The sequence below is a fragment of the Parasteatoda tepidariorum genome, chromosome 10 (genome assembly GCF_043381705.1).
Source record: "Parasteatoda tepidariorum isolate YZ-2023 chromosome 10, CAS_Ptep_4.0, whole genome shotgun sequence".
Classification (NCBI taxonomy): domain Eukaryota; kingdom Metazoa; phylum Arthropoda; class Arachnida; order Araneae; family Theridiidae; genus Parasteatoda; species Parasteatoda tepidariorum.
In genome coordinates, this window is record NC_092213.1 from 49,897,854 (window position 1) to 49,924,986 (window position 27,133).

General features: G+C 29.1%; 2 protein-coding genes and 1 long non-coding RNA gene across 4 annotated transcripts in view; 2 read left to right on the forward strand and 1 right to left on the reverse strand.

Moving 5' to 3' along the window:
• The window catches only part of LOC122268238 (collagen alpha-1(III) chain-like), a 35,494-nt gene extending 13,908 nt beyond the window's left edge, over nucleotides 1-21,586 (forward strand). Inside the window, exons 6-9 of the mRNA XM_071186455.1 lie at nucleotides 2,244-2,329; nucleotides 4,344-4,597; nucleotides 17,620-17,814; nucleotides 21,204-21,586. Of these exons, the coding sequence (XP_071042556.1) occupies nucleotides 2,244-2,329; nucleotides 4,344-4,597; nucleotides 17,620-17,814; nucleotides 21,204-21,586 (918 nt within the window). The remainder of the gene's footprint in view (nucleotides 1-2,243; nucleotides 2,330-4,343; nucleotides 4,598-17,619; nucleotides 17,815-21,203) is intronic.
• Nucleotides 1-27,133, forward strand: part of LOC122271244 (cuticle collagen 2-like) — a 120,150-nt gene that overhangs the window by 53,140 nt on the left and 39,877 nt on the right. The window lies entirely within an intron of this gene.
• On the reverse strand, nucleotides 28-4,377 carry LOC107449868 (uncharacterized). Its single transcript, XR_011638041.1, has 3 exons — nucleotides 4,298-4,377; nucleotides 2,260-2,315; nucleotides 28-101 (listed from the first exon to the last, which is right to left on the reverse strand). It is a non-coding gene; the product is annotated as an uncharacterized lncRNA (long non-coding RNA).

A 27,133-nucleotide genomic window follows, 5' to 3' on the forward strand; every position in this document is an offset into this window, starting at 1 on the left:
TCCCCGAGACGAATAAACCTTTTTTCATTATCCATACATTCTTGTGGCATTGGCTCAGTTACAGCACAGCGAACCTTTTCCACATCTTCAGACATGCATATCTGAAAAATAAATAAATAAATACATAAAAAAAATTAAGGAACATGACAAAAAAGTACCTTTATTCTACTATTCGAAAAGAAAAAATAACTTTAAAGCTTAATTTTAAAAATTGTAAAATAAATTGAATTTTTAATTCTGTTATGTGATATATGTAGAAAGCGACGTCAGAGAAGAGTTAAAAAAATTGTTTTAATTAATTATATTTGATTTCATGATTAAACTTACTATCGTTTCTGTTTAAAAAATTACAAAATGTAAAATCTTTTTTAATGACATTTTTGCAAAGCTGCTTTTCGAATAATAAAAGTTTCTACGCATTAGAATTAGCCTGATAGAGGAAAGGGGACTATTCGGCCATTTTTCACTAATTTATGAAAATACCTTATTTAATATATTTTTTTAACTCATAAAGTGTTTTCTTAAGAATAATTTGGACGTTTACCTGCATTCTCGTTTATATTTGGAATTACAAAACTGATTATTGAATAATAAGTTTTATAAAAAAAGGTTGTTTTTGTAGACATTTGCACCACTACATGGGACAAGCTATGCGGCTAGAGTGGATGAACTTAATAACTTATTATTTCCTCGTTTAATACAACTACAATACTCGTTTAATACAATTAATGCAATCAACTACAATCTAAGTCTTAGTGAAGAATAAATACTGGCATATTATAATTAAAGTACTAATTTGCACTATTTATTATACTGAGAAATACAGTTTGAAAGCAAGGCAATACATTTTGAAACAATTATTGAACTTGATTTATTTGAAAGCAGAAAGCCAAATTTAAGTGAAATTTTTAATATCCATAGTTTTTAATTGATGATGAAATGTTTTGAATGGACATCACACGCAAACAAATCGCAAAAGCGTTACAGGACCGTTCGTGGTTATTCTGTTTTAGAAAAATGTGTTACAAAAAATAAATATTTGAAAAATACTTTGTTTTCTTTATTAATTCAACTTTAATGAATCATATTCTATTCACTAATTTCATAAAACAACTCTGTTAAATGTTCTATAAACCTTCAAAAACTGGATTAATAGAGAGATTTCGTGCTAAATTTTTCACTTGAGATTGAAACAACTTTTTGTATATTGTATATCATTCCACAAAATCATTCTAGTTTAGAAAATAAATAACGTCAAATGTGTTACATTTTTACGATTTTGTGGGACTTTATGAAATCACTCTAGTTGATTTGCACATTAGCAAGATAATTTGTGGAATAAATCATTTCTACACAGTAGCAGTAGCACAAGCAATTTGTTACTGCTTTGTTACGGTATTTTAAGAAATCATCCTAGCACATCTGTACATCAGCAAGATTATCTGTAGAATAACTGATTTGTACAGTGTAGCAGTAACACAAGCAGTTTGGTTACATTATTAATACTACAAAAAAAGGGGAAATAATGTCTGAAAAAATTACCTTACTGTATGGTAAGGACATTTCTAATGAATAAAAACCATAATTCTAGTTAATAAACCCAAAATATACGGTATTTAAACCATTCATTTGGTAATTTTTCCGCTCGCTTGGTTTGATTTACCGAAAATTCTGGTTTTTAAAATTATAGTTCTTATTACTACACAGTTCGTATAATATACAAAACTAAAAAGTAAATTTAACCTAATGTTTTTATTTTTTTATTTTGCCACGCTTTGAGGTATCATGATATAAAATAATCATATTTTGCAACATTTACCGAATTATATATTATACATTATGAAATCATGTTTTATGGTTAATTTGCCAAAATCATTATCGAAACTACGGTAAAAACTGCCGAACTTTTAGGTATTCCCATAGAGCAAAAGGCACGGAAAATTTACCGTGTTATGGAAGTTTCAACCACGCATTTTTTCTCAGTGTACTATTTCTGTAAAGTAAAATTGTAAGACATAAATTTAAGAAAAATATTCAAAAATTTTTATGCTTTTTCAATTATTCAAATATTTTTGCATCTCAAAAATTATACCAAATGATAACACTTGAACTAAAATGGTTAAAAGCTGACTTTTTATAGAAAATGTTAAAATGAGAACTGTTTAGATTTATTTATTATGTTTAGATTTATTTATTATGTTTAGATTTATTTATTACGTTCATTAATGTAATTATGTTTATAGAATAACTATAACTCACTGTATGATTTCCTGATTGACATTGTTCTGGACCAATTCTGTTATCATTTCGCATTTCTGAAAAATAAAATGTACTTTTATAGCATACGATTATAGCATGCATTCATGCTACTGTATTTTAAATGTAATATATCATTTAAGACGTACAAAAAATAACATAAATATATCAAAATAAATATAAGATGCGTAATTATTGTCTCTTAATAATATATAACTTAAATTTTTTGTCAAAATGGTCAAACAAACATGCACATTATCTCTAACTAATATTTAGGCGGAAAAAAACAATATTAAAGGCTGATGAATCTCCATTGTGGAGGGTAAAATCGTAGCAAGATGCTCCATCCACCATAGTTGTTTTCCCAGTCCAGGGAGAATTAGGAAACCTAATGTAACAGGTCATGAAATGTTTAAACACATGTTTCACATTATCCCACTATAGAGCGCAAAACAAAAATACGAGCCACCCTGATTAACTTTTGATCTAATGTTCGAATCTTCACGTTCTAGAATTTAATCTTAATGGTTCAAAGAGGAGCCCTCAAATATACTGAATAATTAATGATATTTTAAGTTACGAAATTAGACACAAAAACGTATTTCCTCTGAGAAAGTATAACTTTTTTTCGATGATTTAAAACTCATAAAATATAAGGGCTACCCGTAATCACAAAAATAGGTTCCCAACAGTTTGATCAGAATAGCGGTCCAAAGTTGGGATCCTTGATGTTAATTTTACTTTTCGCATATTTCACAATATCTCGAAATTTTTTAAGCGAATTGGAAAATTTTTGCAAAAATTTATAAAATTCGTTTATCTAAATATAATATATTAAACTGTAAGAAATGTAGTTTATTACATCATTATAAAAAATGGAATTTTCAGGGACAAAGCAAAATTTGAGCGAAGTCGGTCAAATAGTTCATCAGAAATCTTATTTTGAAAAAGTCGTATTTTTAGAATCTGATTTCTCAGGAAATATTTGACCAATTGTGCTCAAAATTTCTAATTTGTCATTTAATAAAACAATAAAAAATGATAAAGGCTTACTAAAATTCATTTTTTGCGTGGATTTATCAGTGGTTAAAATAATTTTATATTTGTGCGCTAAATTTTTTCAATTTTCCTGAAACGTTCTCGAGATATGGCGAAATCAAAAAAGCAAAATTAACAGTAAGGGGTCCAAACTTTCAACCACTCTCCTGACAAAACTGACCATATATACCAGCTTGTTCCTAGCCCCTATATTTTGGGGGTCGGAAATCCACATTCATCGAGAGAAAAAAAAACTATTTTATTTAGAGAAAGTACGATTTTGTGCCTGATTTCGTAACACAAAACATCGTCCGCACTAACTAGGTCACCCCTCTAACCATTGAGTCCCAGAACGTGAAAATACCTTCAAAGATCAAAGCTATTCAGGGTGGTCCAGTTTTTATTTCGCGCATTGTATATGACGTTAAACTTGAATGAGTCAGGAAAGTGTGGAAATAAGCTACTCCGTGAGCTCGAAATACTGTTCATGAAATTTCCAGAATAGTTGCCAAACTTAAGTTGGAAATATACAATAATGTTCAGAAAATATCTGATATTATTTCAGAATCAAATCTATTATTGTTTTATTTTAATGCATAAATTTAAGTTATTTTTAAAAAATTAGTCAGAACCAAATTGCTAAAATAAAAATTAAGATAGATCAAACAACTAAACCATTTTACATTGTGATGTATTTTGCGTTTTGTATTCCGAGAGCAATTAACTAATTTTACATTACATAAATCCTTACATTAAATGCAACCGTTAAGGTATATTTCTATATTTTACATTCTAAAAACAATTAGCCAGTTTTACATGACATGATTGAGAGTGGCTTCTACACAATGATGACATCTATATTTGGCATTCTACCAACCTTATTATATAAAAAAAGTTGCCGCTACGGAATAAGCTATTTTTTATTTTATTTACTGAAACTTTAAAAGTGTCCCAATCTTAAACAATACAAAAATCATTTTAACGCGCATTTAAAATAACTTACCTTCAAACATATCGTGCATTAATTTACTATAAGTGGCACACTCTAGATACAAGGGTAGCATGATCAATCCACCAGCGCCTAATGGAGCAACAGCTCCTACTGGACCTTCGGCTCCTCCTGGACCAACAGTGCTACCTGGACTACCTGGTCCAGGAGTACCAGCCCCTCCTGGACCACCAGGGCAATCTGAACTACCACTACGAAAACCAATGCCTCCCTGGCCACCAGTGCCTCCTGGACTAGCAGCGCCTCCTGCACTACCGGCGCCTCCTGGACCACCAGGGCAACCTAGACTACCTGGTGCTCCCGGAGAACCAGGACTACCACCTTGACCTTGTACTGTTACAAGGATTACCACTGTGATCAATAAAACGGCGAATATGAAACACTTCTTGTCGAGACAAAAGGAAACATGCAAAAGTATGTTTTTTATAGCAATAGTTCGATGCCGTGTGTATACTTCCAGCGACGTATCTGATTCATCTATAAATTATTAACATCACGCGCTGTCGAGAATTTTCTTCTTCTTTTAGGTAAGAAGAAGCAGTAAGATTAAGAGTATAAGCAAATGTAAACATAACAGTTTGGATACACGTGTTGAAGTGACAAATAAAAACTTTTTACTTGCGACTTCCTCATAAGTTCATTTCTTATATTATTTCAGAAATTTAGAAGTTATTGATTAGAGGTTTTCTCTTGAATAAATTTCGCTTTTGTTTGAAACAGTATAATAATATATGCTATCTAAATAATGAATTCGAAATATTATTGCGGATGAAAAAAAGTTGATCTTATTACATTACTAGCTGGATACCCGTTCTAAGTACGGGTTGAAAAAAAAGTAAATAATCATTATTTTAATACAGAGCAACATTACAAAATCATATACAAAACTGAAAGACATATATAAGCAAAATTTATACAGCTAGAATAATTTCATTTTTATTTATTTATTTATTATTATTATTTGTCTTTTTCGGTTGCTTTACGTTATTAGATAAAGAAAAACCAAAAATAATTTTTTTACAATTTTATTTATTTCCAATGTACAGTCCGCAAAAAAAAGATATCCCCCTAAATAGCTTCGTTCTAATGATCGGATTTTCTCGAATGGTTCTTATCACAATCTTAATGGTTCCTGGGAGTGATCTAATTAATTAGCGATAACTATTAATTTAGTTACGAAATCAGACACAAAAACGTACTTTCTCTGAATAAACATATATTTTTTTTTACGTATCTGGATTCCTTATCTTCAAAATATAGGGGGTTGTCGCAATCTGGAAAATGTGGTACCCATACTTTGGTCAAAAGAGCGTTTCAAAATTTGGACCCCTTAATGTTAATTTCGCATTTTGCGTTTTCAGTCATATTTTAAAAATTAATGAAGCAATTGGAAAACAAAATTGCACCCACTCATAAAACTCATTTGCCCAAAGGTAATTTCATGAAAATTAATAATTATTTATTATTTTTAATTATTTAATTAAAGTAAGGATGAAAAAATTTTGAATTATAAGGTAGGGATTTTTCACTCCATATTAATCTACATATTTTTCATTTGAAAAATCTACAATTTCAACAGTTTTTATTTATTAAAAGATGAAAAAAATTAATTATTTAAAAAAATAGTTTGGCGACAATGAAGAAATAATTAAATGAGGCGATTAGTATTAATATGTGATAAACTTACGAGGAACTTGACTTACCGCGCGTAACGTAAAATTTCATTCATATTTTTTTCGCTAATAATCGTTTGCTAATCTTTTTAATTTTATTTTTTTAAAACTATAAAATACGATGTTTCTTTTTCAGTCGTCTGAAAATCTATTCGCAATTTAGTAAAGAAATTTGAATAAAACATTTTATTGAATAAAAAATATTTTGTTCAACGAATGTCAAGTTTTATAAAAGCATCCTTCTGACAGAATATGATTATTCACCAGATTATACTTATTTAATGTGATAATTTTTTATTTTTTAGTATTTTTCCCTCAATAACTGATGCAATTCCAATAATATACATACGTAAGAATAGATTTGGAATAAAATATTTATCAATTTCTTGAATATATATTTCTTTAAATATTAATAAAAATATGTAGTAAAAATTTTTTAGCGTATCTCACATCATCGCAAAATTCTCCACATCTTATATATCGTCTTAAAAGTAATTTTTTAATCACCTGTCCGGAAGTATTTCGCAGAACTATTTTACCAACTATTTAACTAAATTTTAACATTTTCAAAAATTTTATTCTTTACCCTACTACGTTTATTACTTCCTCATCAATATACTAATCAATTTTTTAACACTTTAATTTAGGTTTTCCTTAAAGTAAAGTTCCTTTATAAATTATAGTCAAGTTTTTTTTTAAAGAATTATTGTCTGCTACCTAAGAATAAAACGTTGTTAAGAAATTAAAAACATTCCGCTGTTTAAAATTGTTTGATGCAAAACAGCTGATTATTTACTAATAAGTGTACAATTTTTTTATAAATCATTGATTGTCTTTTTTTTGTTTCCTGTGACTTCAACATAGATTGTATAAAATGGTGTTGATGTTAGTCACTACAAAGAGTATAAAGATACCGAGCATAAAAAACTGCCGAATTCGTAGTCAAAATTTTTAAGCGTCTTAAAATATCTCAGTATCTTAAATGTCGACCTAACATCTTAGTTGTGAAATTAAATTTTTAATTATCTGACCACGTGTGATTCACTAATTATTCCTTTATATCATTTACTCTTTCTTTGTGACTCCATGTAGATTTTTTTCCGGATAATATACTGAACTATTTTGTTTAATTTTTTACTTTAGCACGATTTCCAAGATATTATTGTAGTATAATTTGTTATCAGGAAAAATGCTTTATTTTGTTAAATAGGAGATGCTAAAAATTTATATTTGTAAGAAGATTCCGAAGCGGTGCCACTTTTAGAATCCTCTGATTTAAAGAGAAAAAAGCAATAAAAAATACGCAATTTCCGAACTTATTATGATTAAAAATACGAAGAAAAATTTTAAAAAAAAGTGGCAAGAAGGCTAAAATACTTTTTACAGAAACTGTGAAAACCAATTTTTCCTATATTTTGTCAAAAGAGGATAAGAATGATATTGCTCCAAGAGACCTACTCAATAATTTCGCTATTTCCAGAATGAATTCTGATCGAAACACATTTCCTTGAAAATTAAAACGAGGAAAAAAGTTAAAATAATAAAATAGTTAAAATAATAAAATAGTTAAAATAATAAAATAGTTAAAATAATAAAATAGTTAAAATAATAAAAGTAAAAAGTAAAGTAATAAGTTAAGTTAATTTGATTTTTGTATGAAATCTTCGAATAAATATAGCAAAAACAACATAATCTAATTAATATCAGATAAAAAGTTCATGCATTTGAAATCTAAAAACTGAGAAAATCATATATAATATATAAATTGACTCAAATTTTCTTTTCAAAGGAGATTAAAGTAAAAAAAATTTGCTTTTTGGACAGAAGTCAGTTTAAAAATTGTCTATTGCTTGAAACTTCGAGATATTTTATATCAACTATTAATTAAACCTCTCCGAACAATCACAGAACATTATTTTAATTTTTTTTTACAGTCAGAGCTTGGTTGCCTAGCAACCTAGTAAAATTAAGCATTTTTCTTTTGAATTAATCAATGGGTTATCTTATAATATTCATTTGCGCTGGCGACTTTTTTTGGTGGTTTTCTAGACTATCGCCAGATATATAAACCTTTATTGCGACCCAATTCTTTTAAAACTTTGTCTACCCCCCTGATTCAAGTGTCTGGATTCCAAATATGTACAAAAAATATATGTTTATTCAGAGAAAGTACTTTTTGTGTTTGGTTTCGTATCTTAATTAATAGTTAGCACTAATTAATTAGCATATTTGAAGTCACCTCCCGGAACCATTAAGATTGACACTTAGTTCCTGAAAATTCGATCATTAGAACGAAAGTTATTCAGGGTGATATCTTTTTTTTTGCGGACTGTACACCTGTGTTAACATTTTTTCACTACAGACATTTACTGGCAGATTTGTTAGCTCTTTCAGTGGCATCATAATAGGTGGGCCAACGTTGCACCCACAGGAAGGACTGATAGGATAGAGAATGAAGGAACATCCATGACATGCCTGGGATTCGAACCCAGAACCTTTCTGATGCAAGGCCAGTTCCCTGACCCTTACAGTCCGGTCGGTTCAAATAAAAATGCTATTGAACGAAGAAGACTCACAATCACCAAAATGTACCACAAACAGGTGGTTTTTTCCTGTACTTATTCGTAGGGTAATGAAAAACTCCTTTCAACGGTATCTATAATAGGACTGCACCAATAATCATGATACCAATATTGCCTTCACCTAATTTAATTAAGCATCATTGTCAGTAATAACATTACGATTTTCTACCTTTCTCTTAGAGGAATAAATTGAATTTCTCATTTTGCATTTTAGTCAATAGCTTATTTTTTTATTTCAGCTAGTACTCATTATCAAAATTAAATAAGCATCATTGGCGTCGAAAAAAGTATTACAAATTTTTTCTTTTCTTCTAAACGAAAAAATTATTTCTCCATTAATTTTGCGTTTCAGTACCTGATTTATTTTATTTAAATTACCATTAATTCAAAATAATTTTGATTAACATTAATACGTTTCACACAGTAGAAAAAAAAAATAAACACGTTGTTTCAGATTATTTCAGGAATACTCATTTGGTGAGGTAGTCCACTTATACTAGCATGTTCTTGTTAATAATTGAGACATAAAGAATAAAAAACAACTAAACATTAAAGAAAGTGCAGTAAACTATTTTTTTTAAATAATAAAAACTATTTACGAAAGCTATAAGCTAGCAAACAATCCCGATGTTATCTTTAAAATATTTAATAAGCAAAATCGTCAGCAATTTTATTTATAAAGGCTAATTAATATGGGGAAATATCATTTTTTAAACGTCTGTACCAAATGATCAATTGAAATTTTTGAGCAATTGTTTGGATCATAAACTATAGCTAATCCTTTTCACCTCTGTCGTAATTTCTGAACACTGCAACAAAGAGTTATAAGAGAGACAATCACTAACACATTTTGTATTACCGATGAAAAATCCAAACTAATGAATTATGTCGTATTTTGGCTACATGCACAGATCGTATGTAAAGATATGATTCCATAGTAAAGTTAAAATTAAAATTTCATTAGAATCCATGCCCAGAGTTGCCGTCATACGGTGCTAAGAGCGCTACCCTATTTTGATCTGTTCCTTCGTGTGCTCCTGGACAGGTCATAATAGAGAAGCGCCCCTAACCGCGTACGACGACAAAGTAACTCCCAGATCAAGCACTGCAAAAAACTGACCTTCGTGGAGAACTTTGTAATGGAACTAACCTGTATTTGCTTTACTTGTAGAGGAAAATTGCAAAAACCTCACACGGTTAGCTCGACAGCTAGTGAACTCTGACCAATGATCCATTCACCATTTCATGTCAGCACTGGGTTTGGTTTAGACAAGGTAGCTCAATTTTCTGACATTTATACAATATTCATTTTGCATTCCTTTGACAGCTGATAAAATTATTAGTGTACAATTAAATGAAATATGTTTTGTTTAGCATTATATTTAATTTATTCTTTCGTCATAAATAATATGTTAAGTTGTAATAGTTGTAGCCTATTTGAATCCTTAGATATAAAATAAATTATTGCAGCATTCGAAGAGTAACTCTAAAAGCAAGGTTTAATATATTTCTTTTAACAAAATATTTGTAGTTTTGTATCCGAAATTAATGAAATAGCCATTTTATTTTAAGACAAAATTATTTTCAGATCAGCATTATAAGTGAATAAAAATGTAATTAACTATTAATTGGAAAAAAATTTTTTTAGAAATAAGCGTCATAATTAAAACAAATTTTAAAATCGGAATTCTAACTTTTCAGAAAGAAATTCAACTACTTATCATTTAAACATTAAATTAATGATTTTTATGGGGGGTTTTAAACAATTAAAGTGTGTTAGTGAAACAAATTTTGTATAAAAAAAATTGAGAACTTTATAGTTGAATATATTTATTTCACTGACGCTTCATGTTTCATCATGAAAGGTGGCAACAGTTATATTTTTAATTTTAATTTCGATCTCATCAAACTTCGGTTCCGGAACATGAATTTCCTAGTACAAATTCCATAATCTTATCCACACAGTCTTGTGGCATTGGCTGAGTTACTGCACAGCGAACCTTTTTCACATCTTCAGACATGCATATCTAAAAAATAAATAAATAAATAAAAAAATAAAAAAGAAATAAAAAAATTTAAAATTTAAGGAACACGGCAAAAAGTACCTTTATTCTACTATTAGAAAAAAAAAGTCACTTCAAACATTTTAAGCTGAAAAAAGTCTACACGATGAAAACTCGGGATCAAATTACAGTACGAGGTACGTCATCCAGAGTGCCGGTACTTTATATCGTAAACTTTTACGGAACAAAAAATATTATATACCGTAATTTTTACCGCAATATTTAATTCAAAATCACTGAGTCACTATAGTTGAATAATTATTAATGTAAAATATATGGTATAAAATTTTGCTGTAAAAATGGATTAAACGGTAAAATGAATTTTACGATTGATGCACACAGGGTGCTGGTAATTAACCGCAATTCGATATGAAATTTATTACAGTGCATACGTTTCAATTTGCTCGCAAAGAACCCATATTCAATAGCCACCAGACATTAATATAAAATACAAAACAGAGTTGGTAAAAAAAAACACGTATATTAATACATAACATACATAATGTACATAATACATAAAGTATAATACATAACATATAATACATAACTTATATTAATACATTAATACGTATATAATACATATATTTTATACCTACGTTAAATTAATACATATCTCGAATCTGCTCTGGAATCTTGTATCGTTAATGTGGATGTCGACTCCTTAATTAACGGCATGAGTTTCTCACTTGCTCTGATTTACCCATTTTGGTCGCAATAATTTCTCAAGTCTACCGCAGATTTTCTTGTTTTGTTTTTGATTCATAATTTACTTTCGATTTTTTCATTGGCAACTGAAAGTGTTTCATACAATTTAAGTAAAAAAAAACTTGATTGGAAAGAAAATAATTAAAAAGAAGTGCGCGGAGTCCCTCCGCGCGGAGGAAGTTAAGCTTCGTAACCTGCGACCTTAATTGTCGAAGAATCAGCAGTCGTTGAAGGATCACTAGTTCTATTCAACGACTCTTTTTCCTGCTCCCTATTAAATTATATGTGCATCAAAACAAACTAAAAAAATATTTATAGTAAAAAAAAGTTTTATGACTTTTATTATTTTTATGCTAGTGAGAACCAAAACAATATGGAAATGAATGAGGGAAAACTGGATCCTACCGCGTGATTTCCCGGCCACTAAAAATGTAGCGTTAAACGTTTAACGCTTTCTTGTTGGAAGTCGCATAAGAAGTATAACTTCAAAAAAAAAAAGTGCGTGGAATCCCTCCGCGCGGAAGAAGTTAAACTTCGTATTCTGCGACGTTAATTGTAGAAGAATCAGCAGTCGTAGAAGGATCACTAGTTTTGTTCAACGACTCTTTTTCCTGCTCCCTATTAAATTATATGTGTATCAAAACAAACTAAAAAAATATTTATCGAAAAACAAAAGTTTTATGACTTTCATTATTTTTATGCTAGTGAGAACCAAAACAATATGAATGAGGGAAAACTGGATTCTACCACGTGATTTCCCGGCCAATAAAAATGTAGCGTTAAACGTTTAACGCAACCTCGTTGGAAGTCGCATAAGAAGTATAACTTCAAAAATGCATTCTATTGTTAATCTTACCTGAAGGCATGACCAAATAATTTCCGAAAAATTAACATGCTTTTAGGATTTCCCATAGATAGAGCCAGAAACATGGTAAATTTTATCATATTCTGGTATGTTTGATACTTTTATTCTCAGTATGGATTTACATGTACTTGAGAATCAATCTTAATTGCTCAAGTGCTTTGGTTAAGACGATACGAAATTAGTCATAAAAATTACTTTCTTAATCAGATTTGGATTCTTCACGAGATCATTTAATCAAAAAAAATTGGAAGGTTTTTTTCTTTGTAAATGGTACACAGCTTTAAAAATTATGTATAAACAAAGTAAAACTATTGTTCTTTATTTGAAAATCTGTTTATGGGGCTTTGAGGGTTAATACAACAAAAAAGTCATAAATAATGAATTTTAACAAAAGACCAAGAGCACGTAAAAAGATTAAGTATGATAATTAAAAAAAAAATTGCATTTCAGATATACATCATTTTAAAAGAAATCGAATTTTTATTTTTAGAATTTTATGTAGTAGATCTGGCATGAGCTGTCTAAGATGTGATAAATAATTTATTTTAATCAATTATTTTTAATTTCATGACATTACCTACTATCATTTCTTTTAAAAAAATTGCAAAATGTAAAATCTCTTATAATGACAGACATTTTAGCGAAGCTGCTTTTCGAATAATAAGATTTTCTGCACATCAAAATAAGTCAGACAGGGGTGAGGAAACTATGTGGACATTTTTCACTAATTTATCAAAATACCATATTTAACACTAGATTGCCTAAGGAAGTCATTTTGACAGCTTTTTAATTTCAATTAGAAAAGCAATCGTGTATATAATGACGCAATTTTTTAGAATTTTGAGACTTTTTGTACAACATATATTCCTTTTATTGTTAATATTTACTAATAATGTTTAATATAATTGTAAATAATATAAAAAATATTAAAAATTAATTTTAAACAAATTTCTTTATTCTTTCACAATACAGTCATTTTGACTGCTTTAGGCAATATAGATATATACTAAATTTCCGTTTTTATTTAGAGTTACAAAACTGTTTATTTTTCCATAATATTTTTTGTTTTAATAAAAGGTTGTTTTTGTAGACACTAGCCCTACTACATGAGGCAAGCTATGGGGCTAGTGTGGGCGAACTTGATAACTTATTATTTTCTCGTTTAATACAACTCAATTAATGTAATTAATTAAAATCTAAGTTTTAGTGGAGAATAAATACTGACATATTAAACTTTAGGTACTAATTTGTTATATTCATTTTACTGAGAAAGAAAGTTTTAAAGCAAGCCAATGCATTTGAAAACTATTATTTAATTTGATTTATCTGAAAAAGCAGAATGCCAATTTTAAGTTAAATCAATTTCAATAACCTTAGATTTAAATTAATGATGAAATGTTTTGTATGGACAACACACGGAGCCTGCAAACAAATCGCAAAAGCGTTGACAGGACCATTCGTGGTAATTCAGATTTTGAATAATGTATTACAAAAAATAAATATTTAAAAAACACTTTGCTTTCGTTATTAATCCAACTTTATGTTCCATGTTCTTTTCTCTAATTTCATAAAACAACTCTGTTAAATGTTCTCAAAATCTTTCAAAAGTGGATTAATACAAGGGTTTTGCGTTAAATTTTATGCTTCAGATTGAAACCACTAATTTTAAATGTATAACATTCTACAAAATCATTCAAATTTGTAAAATAAATAACAACAAATTTGTTACATTTGTTACAAATTCATATTTCTTTCAAAAGCACGTCCACAAAAACCCTGCCCCCATATGTATACACTAGCCCCGCAAAGACATCTGTTTGTTTATGCCTAATCCAGATTAATGAAACAGCAATATTTAAAATTAAAACTAATGAGAAAAAAACCGGTTTAATTTGTATATTATTATATCTTGTTAAAATTCTGAAATTAAAATATGTTACTAATATAGTATATAAAAAACTTAAAAACCTTCATTTACAAATTTCTACTAAATTATTCACAGTATGATTATGCAAATGCACATGAAAGTGTACACCAGTGATGCAAATCTACGATATCTCACAGAAGAAATTTGACAAATAAATAAATAAAAAGTTATTCAAAATGTCCACACTATCTCCTCCCCCCCCCTTCTCTATTACTCTCATTCAACTGGAATGGTATGTTGATCTAAGTAAACAAATTAGCATTTCTAATGCTAATTTGGTATAAATAAAGTAAACACGTGGCTCTGAAACCACGTGTTTATTTTGTATCCGTTATTAAATAATCATATTATAACGTTATATTTATATATTATGGGTATTTGTCATTAAATGAAATAATTTTAAAAATTTTAAAGAGCAACAACTTTTCTATGGGTCTGAACAAAGAAGTAACAAAGAAAATATTGCATATGACTTCTAAAAGTTAAGTTTAAATGTGTTGCAGGAAGTTCTTACAAAAATTTTTTACGAAAACAGATGAAAAGTAGGTGGTTTATTTTGTGTCAGTATTCGAAAACCACCGACTTTTCATCTGTCTTTATATTTTATAAGAAATCAATGGTAAATTTATTAGAAATTCTTATATAACTATAAAAGTAATTAAAAACATAGTAAATTAAAAAGAAAATAAACTTTATACAAAATGAACTTATTACCTGGAAAATTAGCCGGAACTATATAAACTCAAGTTTTATAAGTTAAACATAATATTTTATTTATAACCATTTTTGTGCAGATCCATAGAAATAATATTATTTTTTAAAAAATGTTTTATTTATTTTTTTATTCTTTTATTTTTTTGCTAAGTTTAAAGTAATACATACAAAGAATTGCCTCAATCTTTTACAATGAAAAAATTAAATTAGGTAATTTCAGAAAAGGAAACGATTTTTTGGGATTTTAAGAAATCACCCTAGTTAATCTGCACATTAGCACGATTATCTGTAGAACAACTGATTTCTACATTGTATCAGTAACACAAGCAATTTGGTTACCTTATTAATACTACAAAAAAAGGGGGGAAATGTCTGAAAAAATTACCTTAATCTGTGGTAAGGACATTTCTAATGAATAAAAACCATAATTCTAGTTAATAAAACTGAAATATACGATATTTAAACCATTCATTTGGCAATTTTTCTGCTCGTTTGATCACGATTTACAGGAAATTCTGGTTTTTAAAATTATAGTTCTTATTACTACACAGTTAGTACGAAATATAAAACTAAAAAGTAAATTTAACCTAATGTTTTTAGATTTATTTTGCCACGCTCTAAGGTATCATGATAAAATGACCACATTTTACCTCATTTACCGAATTATGTATCACATATTTAGAAATCATATTTTATTGGAAATTCTACCAAAATTATTATCGAAACGCTACGGTGAAAACTACCGATCTTTTTGGTATTCCCATAGAGCAAAAAACACGGCAAATTTTACCGTGTTATGGTAGTTTCAATCACGCTTTTCTTTCTCAGTGTACTATTATTCCTCAACTAAAATTGTAGGATATAAATTTACGAGAAATATCCAAACATTTTTATGCTTTTTCAATTATTCAAATATTTTTGCATTCACAAATTATACCAAATGATAACACTTGAACTAAAATGGTTAAAAGTTGAGTTTTTATAGAAAATGTAAAAATGAAAACTTAAATCATTTGAAAGCTTGTTAGTGTTTCAGATTTTATAACGAATTCAGTGTTTAGATTTATTTATTACGTTCATTAATATAATTATGTTTATTGAATAACTATTACTCACTGTATGATTTCCTGATTGACATTGTTCTGGACCAATTCTGTTATCAATCCGCATTTCTGAAAAATAAAATAAACTTTAATAGCATACGATTATAGCATGCATTCATGCTATTGCATTTTAAATGTAATATTTCATTCAAGACTTACTGACATGAATATAAATATATCAAAATAAATATAAGAAGGAGATAAAATTCGTTTATTTAAATATAACATATTGAACAGTAAGATATATAGTTTATTACATCATTATAAAAAAATGCAATTTTATGGGACAAAACAAAATTTGAGCGAAATCGGTCAAATAGTTTATCAGAAATCTTATTTTGAAAAAGTCGTATTTTTAAAATTTGACTTCTCAGGAACTATTTCACTAATTGTGCTTAAAATTTATAATTTGTTATGTAAAAATACATTCTTTAAAATAATGTCAAAAGTTGCATAATTTATAATCCAATTTTTTTCACTGCTATTTAATAAAACAATAAAAAAAAATTTGCGTGGATGTATCAGTGGTAAAATTAATTTTATATTTGAATGCAAAATTTTTTCAATTTTCTTAAAAACTTCTCGAGATATGGCGAAATCAAGAAAGGAAGGTTAGCAGAAAGGGGTCGAAATTTTCTACCACTCTCCTGACCAAACTGACCATATATCCCAGGTTGCGCCTAGCCCCTATATTTTGGAGGTCGGAAATCCACATTCATCGAGAGAGAAAAAACTATGTTTATTTAGAGAAAGTACGGCCTGATTTCGTAACTCTAAACATCATCTGCACTAATTAGGTCACCCCTCTAACCATTGAGTTCCAGAACGTGAAAATACTTTCATCAGATCAAAGCTATTCAGGATGGTCCAGTTTTTATTTTGCGCAATGTACATAACATTAAACTTGGATGAGCCAGGAATGTGTAGAAATAAGCTCCTCCGAGGACTCGAAACACTGTCCTTGAAATTACTATTTCCAGAATAGTTGCCAAACTTAAAGTGGAAGTATACAATAATGATCAAAAAGTATCTGATATTATTTAAGAATCGAATCTATTACTGTTTTATTTTAATAAATAAAATTAAATTATATTTGAAAAATTAATCAGAACCAAATAGCTGAAATAAAAATTAAGATAGATCAAACAACTAAACCATATTACATTGAGATGTATGTTACGTTTTGTATTCCGCCAACAGTTAACTAATTTTGCTTTACATAAATCCTCACATTAAATGCATCCATTACATTTTACATTACATGATTAAGAGTGGCTTCTACACAATGATGACATCTATATTTTGCATTCTACCAACCATATTACATAAAGAACAGTTGCTGCTACGTAATAAGCTATTTCTTATTTTATTTACAGAAACTTTAAAAGTGTTCCAATCATAAACAGTGCAAAAATAATATTAACACGCATTTAAAATAACTTACCTTCAAACATATCGTGCATTAATTTACTATAAGTGGCACACTCTGGATACAAGGGTAGCATGATCAATCCACCAGCGCCTCCTGGAGCAGCAGCTCCTACTGGAACTTCGGCGCCTCCTGGACCAACAGGGCTACCTGGACTACCTTGTGGTCCAGGAGATCCAGGAAAACCATTAGGATTACCATAGCCTCCCTGGCCACCACGGCCTCCTGCACCACCAGGTGCTCCTTGACCACCAGGGCCTCCTGGACCACCTGCCCCTCCTGGTCCACCAGGGCAATCTGAACTACGACAACGAAAACCAATGCCTCCCTGGCCCCCAGTGCCTCCTGGACCACCAGTGCCTCCTGGACCACCAGCACCTCCTGGACTACCGTCGCCTCCTGGACCACCAGGACAACCTGGAGTACCCGGTGCTCCAGGAGAACCAGGACTACCACCTTGACCTTGTACTGTTACAAGGATTACCACTGTGATCAATAAAACGGTAAATATGAAACACTTCATGTCGAGACGGAAGGAAACATGCAAAAGTATGCTTTTTATAGTAATAGTTCGATGCCGTGTGTATACTTCCTGCGACGTATCTTATTCATCTATAAATTATTAACAACACGCGCCGTCAAAACAACACGTTATCAGTAACATTCTTGACACGCGCTGTCGACAATTTTCTTCTTCTTTTACGTAAGAGGAAGCAGTAAGATTAAGAGTCTAAGCAAATGTAAACATAACAGTTGGATACACGTGTTGAAGTGACAAATAAAAACTTTTTACTTACGACTTCCTCATATGTTCATTTCTTATATTATTTCAGAAATTTAGAATTTATTGATCATGTTTTCTCATGAATAAATTCCGCGTGAGTTTGAAACAGAAATATAATAATATATGCTATCTAAATAATGAGTTCGAAATATTATTGCCGATTTTAAAAATTGATCTTATTACATTACTAGCTGGATGCCCGTTATTATTACGGATTAAAAAAAAAAGTAAATAATCATTAATTTAATACAGGACAGCATTACAAAATTATGTACAAAACTGAAAGACATATTTAAACACAATTAATACAGCTAGAATAATTTCATTTTTATTTATTTATTTATTATTATTATTTGTCCTTTTCGGTTGCTTTACGTTATTAGATAAAGAAAGACCTAAAATAATTTTTTTATAATTTTATTTCTTTCCAATGCACAGTCCGCAAAAAAAAAAATATCCCCCTAAATAACTTTCGTTCTAATGATAGGATTTTCACGAATGGTTCTTATCACAATGTTAATGGTTCCTGGGGGTGACCTAATCAATTAGCGATAACTATTAATTAAGTTTCGAAATCAGACACAAAAACGTACCTTCTCTGAATAAATATATACATATTTTTTAGATATTTGGATTCCTTATCTTCAAAATATGGATTTTTTATGCCATATTAATCTACATATTACTATAATTGAAAAATCTTAAGTTTCAACTGTTTTTATTTATTAGAAGATGAGGAAAATTAAAATTGATTATTTAAAAAAATAAAATTTGGCGACAATGAGGAAATAATTAAATGGGGCGATTAATATTAAAATGTGATAAAATTACGAGGAACTTGACTAAGCGCACGTAGCGTAAAATTTCATTCATATTTTTTTCGCTATTAATCGTTTGCTAATCTTTTTAATTTTATTTTTTTAAAACCATAAAATACGATGTTTCTGTTTTAGTCGTCTAAAAATCTATTCGCAATTTAGTAAAGAAATTTGAATAAAGCATTTTATTGAATAAAAAACATTTTATTCAACGAATGTCGAATTTTATAAAAGCATGCTTCTGATGGAATATGATTATACACGAGATTGTGCTTATTTAATGTGATTATTTTAAAATTTTAAGTTTTTTTTTCTCAATAACTGATGCAATTTCAATAACATACATACGTATGAATAGATTTGGAATAAAATATTTATCAATTTCGTGAACATATTTTTTATAAACATTAATAGATATACGTAATAGACATATTCAAGCATATCTCATATCATCGCAAATTTCTAAACATCTTATATATCGTCTTAAAAGTAATTTTTTAATCACCTGTCCGGAAATGTTTCGCAGAACTATTTTACCAACTATTTAACTAAATTTTTACATTTTTAAAAATCTTATTCTTTACCCTACTTCGTTTATTATTTCCTCATCAATATACTAATAATTTTTTTTAGTACTTTAATTTAGGTTTTCCTTAAAGTAAAGTTCCTTTTTAAATTATTGTCAAGTTTTTTTAAAAATGAATTATTGTCTGCTACCTAAGAATTAAACCTTGTTAAGAAATTAAAAACATTCTACTGTTTAAAATTATTTAATGCAAAACAGCTGATTATTTACTAAGAATGCTATTTTTTTCGAAAAAAGAATATAAATCATTGATTGTCCTTTTATTTTTTTTTTTTATTTCTTGTGACTCCAACATAGATTATCTAAAATAGTGTTGATGTTCTATAAGTCACTACAAAGAGTATAAAGATACCGAGCATAAAAAGTTGTCGAATACGTAGCCAAACTTTTTTAAGTATTATTTAGGCGGGTAAAAAAGCATAAATTTGAAAATCGGTCAAATAGTTTATCAGAAATCTTATTTTGAAAAAGTCGTATTTTTAGAATTTGATTTTTCAGGAACTATCTGACTAATTGGGCTCAAACTTTCTAATTTGCTGTGTAAAAATACATTCTTTAAAATAATGTCAAAAATTGCATAATTTACAATCCAATTTTTTATTATATATTTAATATTATATATTATTTTATTATATATTTAATAAAACAAAATTGGATTTATCAGTAGTTAAATTAATTTTATATTTGTGTGCAAAATTTTTTAATTTTCTTAAAGAGTTCTCGAGATATGGCGAAATCAAGAAAGAAAAATTATCAGTAAAGGGTCCAAACTTTCGACCACTCTCCTGACCAAACTAACCATATATCCCTATATTTTGGGGGTCGCAAGTACCCATTCATCGAGAGAAAAAGTAACTATGTTTATTTAGAGAAAGTACGATTTCGTGGCTGATGTCGTAACTCAAAACATCGTCTGCACTAATTAGGTCATCCCTCTAACCATTGAGTCCTAGAACGTGAAAATACCTTCACTCGATCAAAAGCTATTCAGGGTGGTCCAGTTTTTATTTTGCGCATTGTACGTAACATTAAATTTGAATGAGTCAGGAATGGGTAAAAATAATCTACTCCGTGATCTCGAACCACTGTCCTTGATATTACTATTTCCAGAATAGTTGCCAAAATTTAGTTGGAAACATACAATAATGCTCAAAAAATATCTGATATTATTTCAGAATCGAATCTATTATTGTTTTATTTTAATACATAAGATTAAATTATATTTAAAAAATTAGTCAGAACCAAATAGCTAAAATAAAAATTAAGGTGGATCAAACAACTAAACCATTTTACTATCGTGATGTATTTTACGTTTTGTATTCCGCCAACAATTAACTAATTTTACATTACAGAATTCTTTACATTAAATGCAACCGTTACATAGGTAGAATTCTATGTTTTACATTCTGAAAACAATTAATCATTTTTACAATACATGATTAACAGTGGCTTCTACACAATGATGAGATCTATATTTTGCATTCTACCAACCATATTACATAAAAATCAGTAGCTGCTACATAATAAGCTATTTCTTATTTTATTTACTGAAACTTTAAAAGTGTTCCAATCTTAAACAGTACAAAAATCAGTTTAACATGTATTTACAATAACTTACCTTCAAACATATCGTGCATTAATTTACCATAAGTGGCACACTCTGGATACAAGGGTAGCATGATCATTCCACCAGTGCCTCCTGGAGCAGCAGCTCCTATTGGACCTCCGGCACCTCCTGGACTACCTGGTGGTCCAGGAGAACCAGGACTACCAGGTGGAGAACCAGGGCCTCCTCCTCCACCACCGCCTCCTGTACCACCACCTCCTCTTGGACCACCTGCACCTCCTGGCCCACCGGCCCCTCCTGGTGCACCAGGGCAATTAGGAAAACCAGTTCCTCCCTGGCCCCCAGTGCCTCCTGGACCACCAGTGCCTCCTGGGCCACCAGTGCCTCCTGAACTACCGGCCCCTCCTGGGCCAGCAGGGCAACCTGAATTACCTGGTGCTCCAGGAGAACCAGGACTACCACCTTGACCTTGTACTTTTACAAGGATTACCACTGTGATCAATAAAACGGTAAATATGAAACATTTCATGTCGAAGCAGAAGGAATTATGCAAAAGTATGCTTTTTATAGCAATAGTTCGATGCCGTGTGTATACTTCCAGCTACGTATCTGATACATCTATAAATTATTAGCAACACGCGCTGTCGAAACAACACGTTATCAGTAACCTTCTAGACACGCGCTGTAGAAAATTTTCATCTTCTTTTATGTAAGAGGAAGCAGTAAGATTAAGAGTATAAGCAAATGTAAACATAACAGTTGGATACACGTGTTGCAGTTAGAAATAGAAACTTTTTACTTGCGACTTCCTCATAAGTTCATTTCTTATATATTTCAGAAATTTAGAATTTATTGCTCAGGTTTTGTCATAAATAAATTTCGCGTGAGTTTGAAACAGTAATATAACAATGTATGCTATCTAAATAATGAGTTCGAAATATTATTACCGAAGAAAAAAAGTTGATCTTATTACATTGCTAGCTGGATGCCCGCTCTTAGTACGGGTTAAAAAAAGAAGTAAATAATCATTAATTTAATACAGAACAACATTTCAAAATCATGTACAAAATTGAAAGACATAAACACAATTAATACAGCTAGAATAATTTCATTTTTATTTATTTATTCATTATTATTATTTATCCTTCTCGGTTACTTTACGTTATTAGATAAAGAAAAACCTAAAATTATTTTTTATAATTTTATTTATTTCTAATGTACAGTCCGCAAAAAAAAACGAATCACCCTGAATAACTTTCGTTCTAATGATCGGATTTTCACGAACTAAGTGTCAATCTTAATGATTCCTGGGGGTGATCTCAAATATGCTAATTAATTAGTGCTAACTAGTAATTAAGTTACGAAATCAGGAACAAAAACGTACTTTCTCTGAATAAACATACATTCTTCGTTACATATTTAGATTCTTAACCTTCAAAATATAGGGGGTAGCCGCAATCTGGAAAATATGGTCCCCATAGTTTGGTCAGGAGAGCGATCCAAATTTCGTACCTCTTAATGTTAATTTCACTTTTTGAAAACTAATAAAGCAATTTAAAGAAAATTGCACTCACTCATAAAACTCATTTACCCAAAGATAATTTCTTGAAAAAAATATTTTTTTATAATTAATAATTATTTTTTATTATTTAATTAAATTGAGGATGAAAAAATTTTGAATTATAAGGAATGAATTTTTTTATGCCATTTTAATCTACATATTTTTCAATAGAAAAGTCTAAAGTTTCAACTGTTTTTATTTCTTAGAAGCTGAGAAAAATTGAAATTATTTATTTAAAAAAAAATAATTTGGCGACAATAAAGAAATGATTAAATGTGGCGATTAATATGAAAANCACAGGAAGGACAGATAGTATAGAGAATGAAAGAACATCCATGCCATGCCTGGGATTCGAACCCAAAATCTTTCTGATGCAAGGCCAGTTCCCTGACCCCCCCCCACACACACAGTACTACTACCCTTACAGACCGATCGGTTCAAATAAAAATGCTATTGAACGAAGAAGACTCACAATCACCAAAATGTACCACAAACAGGTGGTTTTTTACTGTACTTATTCGTAGGGTCATGAAAAACTCCTTTCAACGGTATCTATGATAAAACTGCACCAATAATCATGATACCAACATTGCCTTCACCAAATTTTAATTTCTCAATTAATTTTGCATTTTAGTCTGTAGCTTATTTTTCAATTTCAGCTAGTACTCATGATCAAAATCAAATAAGCATCATTGGCGTCAAAAAAAGTATAACACATTTTTCTTTTCTTTTAAGCGAAAAAAAATATTTCTCCATTAATTTTGCGTTTCAGTGCCTAATTTATTTTATTTAAATCACCACTAATTCAAAATAATTTTATTTCAAAGTAATAAGTTTCAAACAGTAGAAATAAATAAGCACGTGGTTTTAGATTACTTTAGGAATATTCATTTCGTGAGGTAGTCCACTTATACTACCACGTTCTTGTTACTAATTGAGACATAAAGAATAAAAAACAACTAAACATTAAAAAAAGAATAAAAAACAATTTTTTTAAATAATAAAAACTGTGAAGAAAAGCTATAAGCTTGCAAACAATTCGCGATCGCAACGAACTATAGGGGGCGCTGTTGTATGAGACTAATACCTGCGATTTCTAATGAACAGTCATTCAGTTACTCTGGATACGTCTTTAATGTAGCGTGTAATATTGTAACGTTCCTTCTTTATCGTGGCTTATTAAATTTAAAAAAGAAAAATGTTTGATATCCTTTCTTATGCAACCGAAAACAAGATGGCATCTCTTTTTTTAAAGAAGGAACATCCAAAACACATCTGAAAAATATTCGTAAATAAGCAGAAAAAATATGTATCTTCTTATTAGAGTTAAACCTAATGCCTGAGAAACAGTTTTACTAAATTTAATGATATAACCTGAGAGGGCTATTTAAACTTTACATTCCATAGTTTTAAGAATCATATTACTTCAAACATTAAAATAAGCAAAAAGTGTACATAATCTTCATAATTTTATTTACTTTTATTTCGTAAAAAAAGTTCTTTGACAACAATTTTTATCAAAAAATTTTAAGCTTTAATAAAAATCATTATTTAGAAAATAAAAAAACGTAACATAAGGAATGCTTACGATACGAAGCAAAAAAGAAAAAACCAATTCTAAAAATTCCTTACATTAAAATAAACATTCATGTTTTTTCTTTTTTGATTCATAATCGGACGCATAAAACCATTCTATAGAAAACTATCATCAAATAAATAAAAAATTACTTTAAAGTAAAAAAAAATTTTTATAAAAATTAACACTTACCTGCTTTATAAATCAGAAGAATTCCAACATGATTTGTTCTTCGATTTTTGATACCATTTTTTAGCGTCTTTGGGATTTTCCAAAATAGAACAAGATGCAATTTTATTTTTTCAAGAGCGAAATATTTTGCCCATTGTCCACCAAAATCCGATAAACTACTTTGATTTCAAATAAAGTGTTTTATTTTATGATTTGTTGGAAAAAGTTTGGTGTAGATTGGTGGCACTAAAAAACCGCCAAATCTGTATTTGCGGTGGCGTTGTTACGTAAGTACCGAATTTTTATTCCATACTTTTTTGAATCATCTTACTTCAAACATTAGAATATGCAAGAAGTATACATTACACATAATGTTATACCATTTAATTTTTCAAAACGATTATTTTAACAATTTTTATCAAAAAATTATAAACTAAAAAACGTCAAATAAAGAATACTTAGGATAAAAAAACGATTTTAAAAATTCCTCATATTGAAATAAAAAACTTCCATATTGTTTCTCCTTTTATTCTTATGGTTCTTAATCAGACGTAAAAACGCATTCTGTAGAGAACTATCATCAAATGAAAAAAAAATATTTACAAGCAAATTTTTTATTGTAAAAATCATTGCACTTACCTGATTTATAATTCCCGGAGAATTCCAAATTGATATGTTCTTTGTTTGAAAGCTTTATTCTCAAATAATAGATACATAGTTTATCCCTTCATTACTTTTAGATAACATACTGCACAGCAAAATTTTATAATTGTAAGATCTTGATATGAATTTGAATATGTAGCTAAAAACAGAATAGCTGAATTCTAGTTGAACTTATTCTTTCGAAACTAAAAAATACTTACCAAGAAAACGATAAAAATTAATTAAGAATCAGCACAAATGGCACTATTTCAAGTAACTTGGATAATTATTATTGCTGTTTTCCGAATTATATGGATACAGAAATATATACTATTCTATAACGAATACAATTCTGTATGTTCTGAATTCATATTTATTCACTGGAATGACGAAAGCAATGTTGACTTCACTTTAATTCGTAATTAATTGAAGACAAAAAAATTTATTTTACCTTAATACACACATCTGTAACAGTATGCGATAGCGAAATCGGAAGTTATGAGTTGCAAGTTTATTGATAATAGAAGTTAAAAATTATTGAGACATTTTTTTTCAAATGCTCGGCGTGTTCTGGGTTTGAAAGATATCCCAATATTCTGGAGAGTTTTTTCAAGTGCTTCGACTTTTCCTTAGGGAAATTTTTATTTTTACTTGCTGCTAAGAAAATGGCGTCTGATTCTGCCACTGATTTTGATGGAATTAAATGAAAACGTGATAAATTAATGTCTGATATTTACAGGCTCCCGCTAGAGGGCGTACTCGAACGTTGCGATCGCGAATTTAGTAAAGAAATTTGAATAAAACATTTTGAATGAACAGATTGATACACCAGATTGTGCTTATTTAATGTGATTATTTTTTATTTTTTGATTTTGTTTTTCAATAACTGATACAATTTCGATACTATACATATGTAAGCATATATTTGGAATAATATATTTATCAATTTCTTGAATATATATTTATAAATATTAATAAAAATACGTAGTTAACAGTTTTAAGCATCGCTCACAACATCGCAAATTTCTCAACATCTTATAGGGTAAATTAACGAACGAAGGAACACTTAAGCTTAGCTTGCCTTTAAGAAAAAATCATAAAAATTTCAAAATTTTTAATTTTAGCTAAATGATGGTGCCGACATATTTGATATTAAATACAAATTATGTAAAAAGAATTTAGATAACTTACATAATATTGTTTTAAGCTTTTGGTGGTTTAAATAATAAGTAGTAAGATAAGCAAGTGAAGGAACAGTTCTTACCAGTGAATAAACACTAAATTTTCCAGTGAATGAACACTTAATTCAGAGAATGTTTGGTGCTCGTTAGGAATCCATAGGCCACACAAATGTCTAAAAACAAGATTCTTCCTGGAATTACAACATATAATCACAGTTAACGTGGAAAATGTTACTTTTTTTCAGTCATGGAATGGGACGTAGAATATGTTTGAATACATAATTTTAAAAAAAAAGGTTTCTCATTTTTTTTCTCACAGCTTAATAGTTCGTTCTAAATTATAAATGTTTATCATTGCGTAATCCGATGATGTTTTTATCATTATTATAATTCGATCACTTTTTTGTTTACTCTTTTCCCCATACTATTTCGTAATCTTTCTAAGTATTTTTTTTCTCTTCGTCATATTTTCTGCTTTAACTTTTTTTCAGCTCTTTCAATCTCTTTAAATTTTCGTTCTTTTTCTGAAGTTAATGCAAAAAAGTAATTTTTTTCTTTTGATTTAACCTTCCTCTTTTTTCCAAATTTTTAGCCAATGTAAATGTATCTTCGAAATTTCTTTTGATTTTCCAGTTCCATTTCCAGAATTCCTCACTGGATAATAAATGAGAAAAAGGAGTTTCGAAGTTTGAGTAAAACCCATCTCTCATTGACTTATATCTAGTAGTTACTTATGAAACCAATCGTTTTTGCAACTAACAATGCCTCAAGAGGACTTATCTCAAAATCGGTTTTCAAGATACTTTCATTATTAATGTTAGTTGTCTCAGCTTCAGAGCCAAAATTTGATTATACAATTGTTCTTTTTGAAATAAATTCTTCA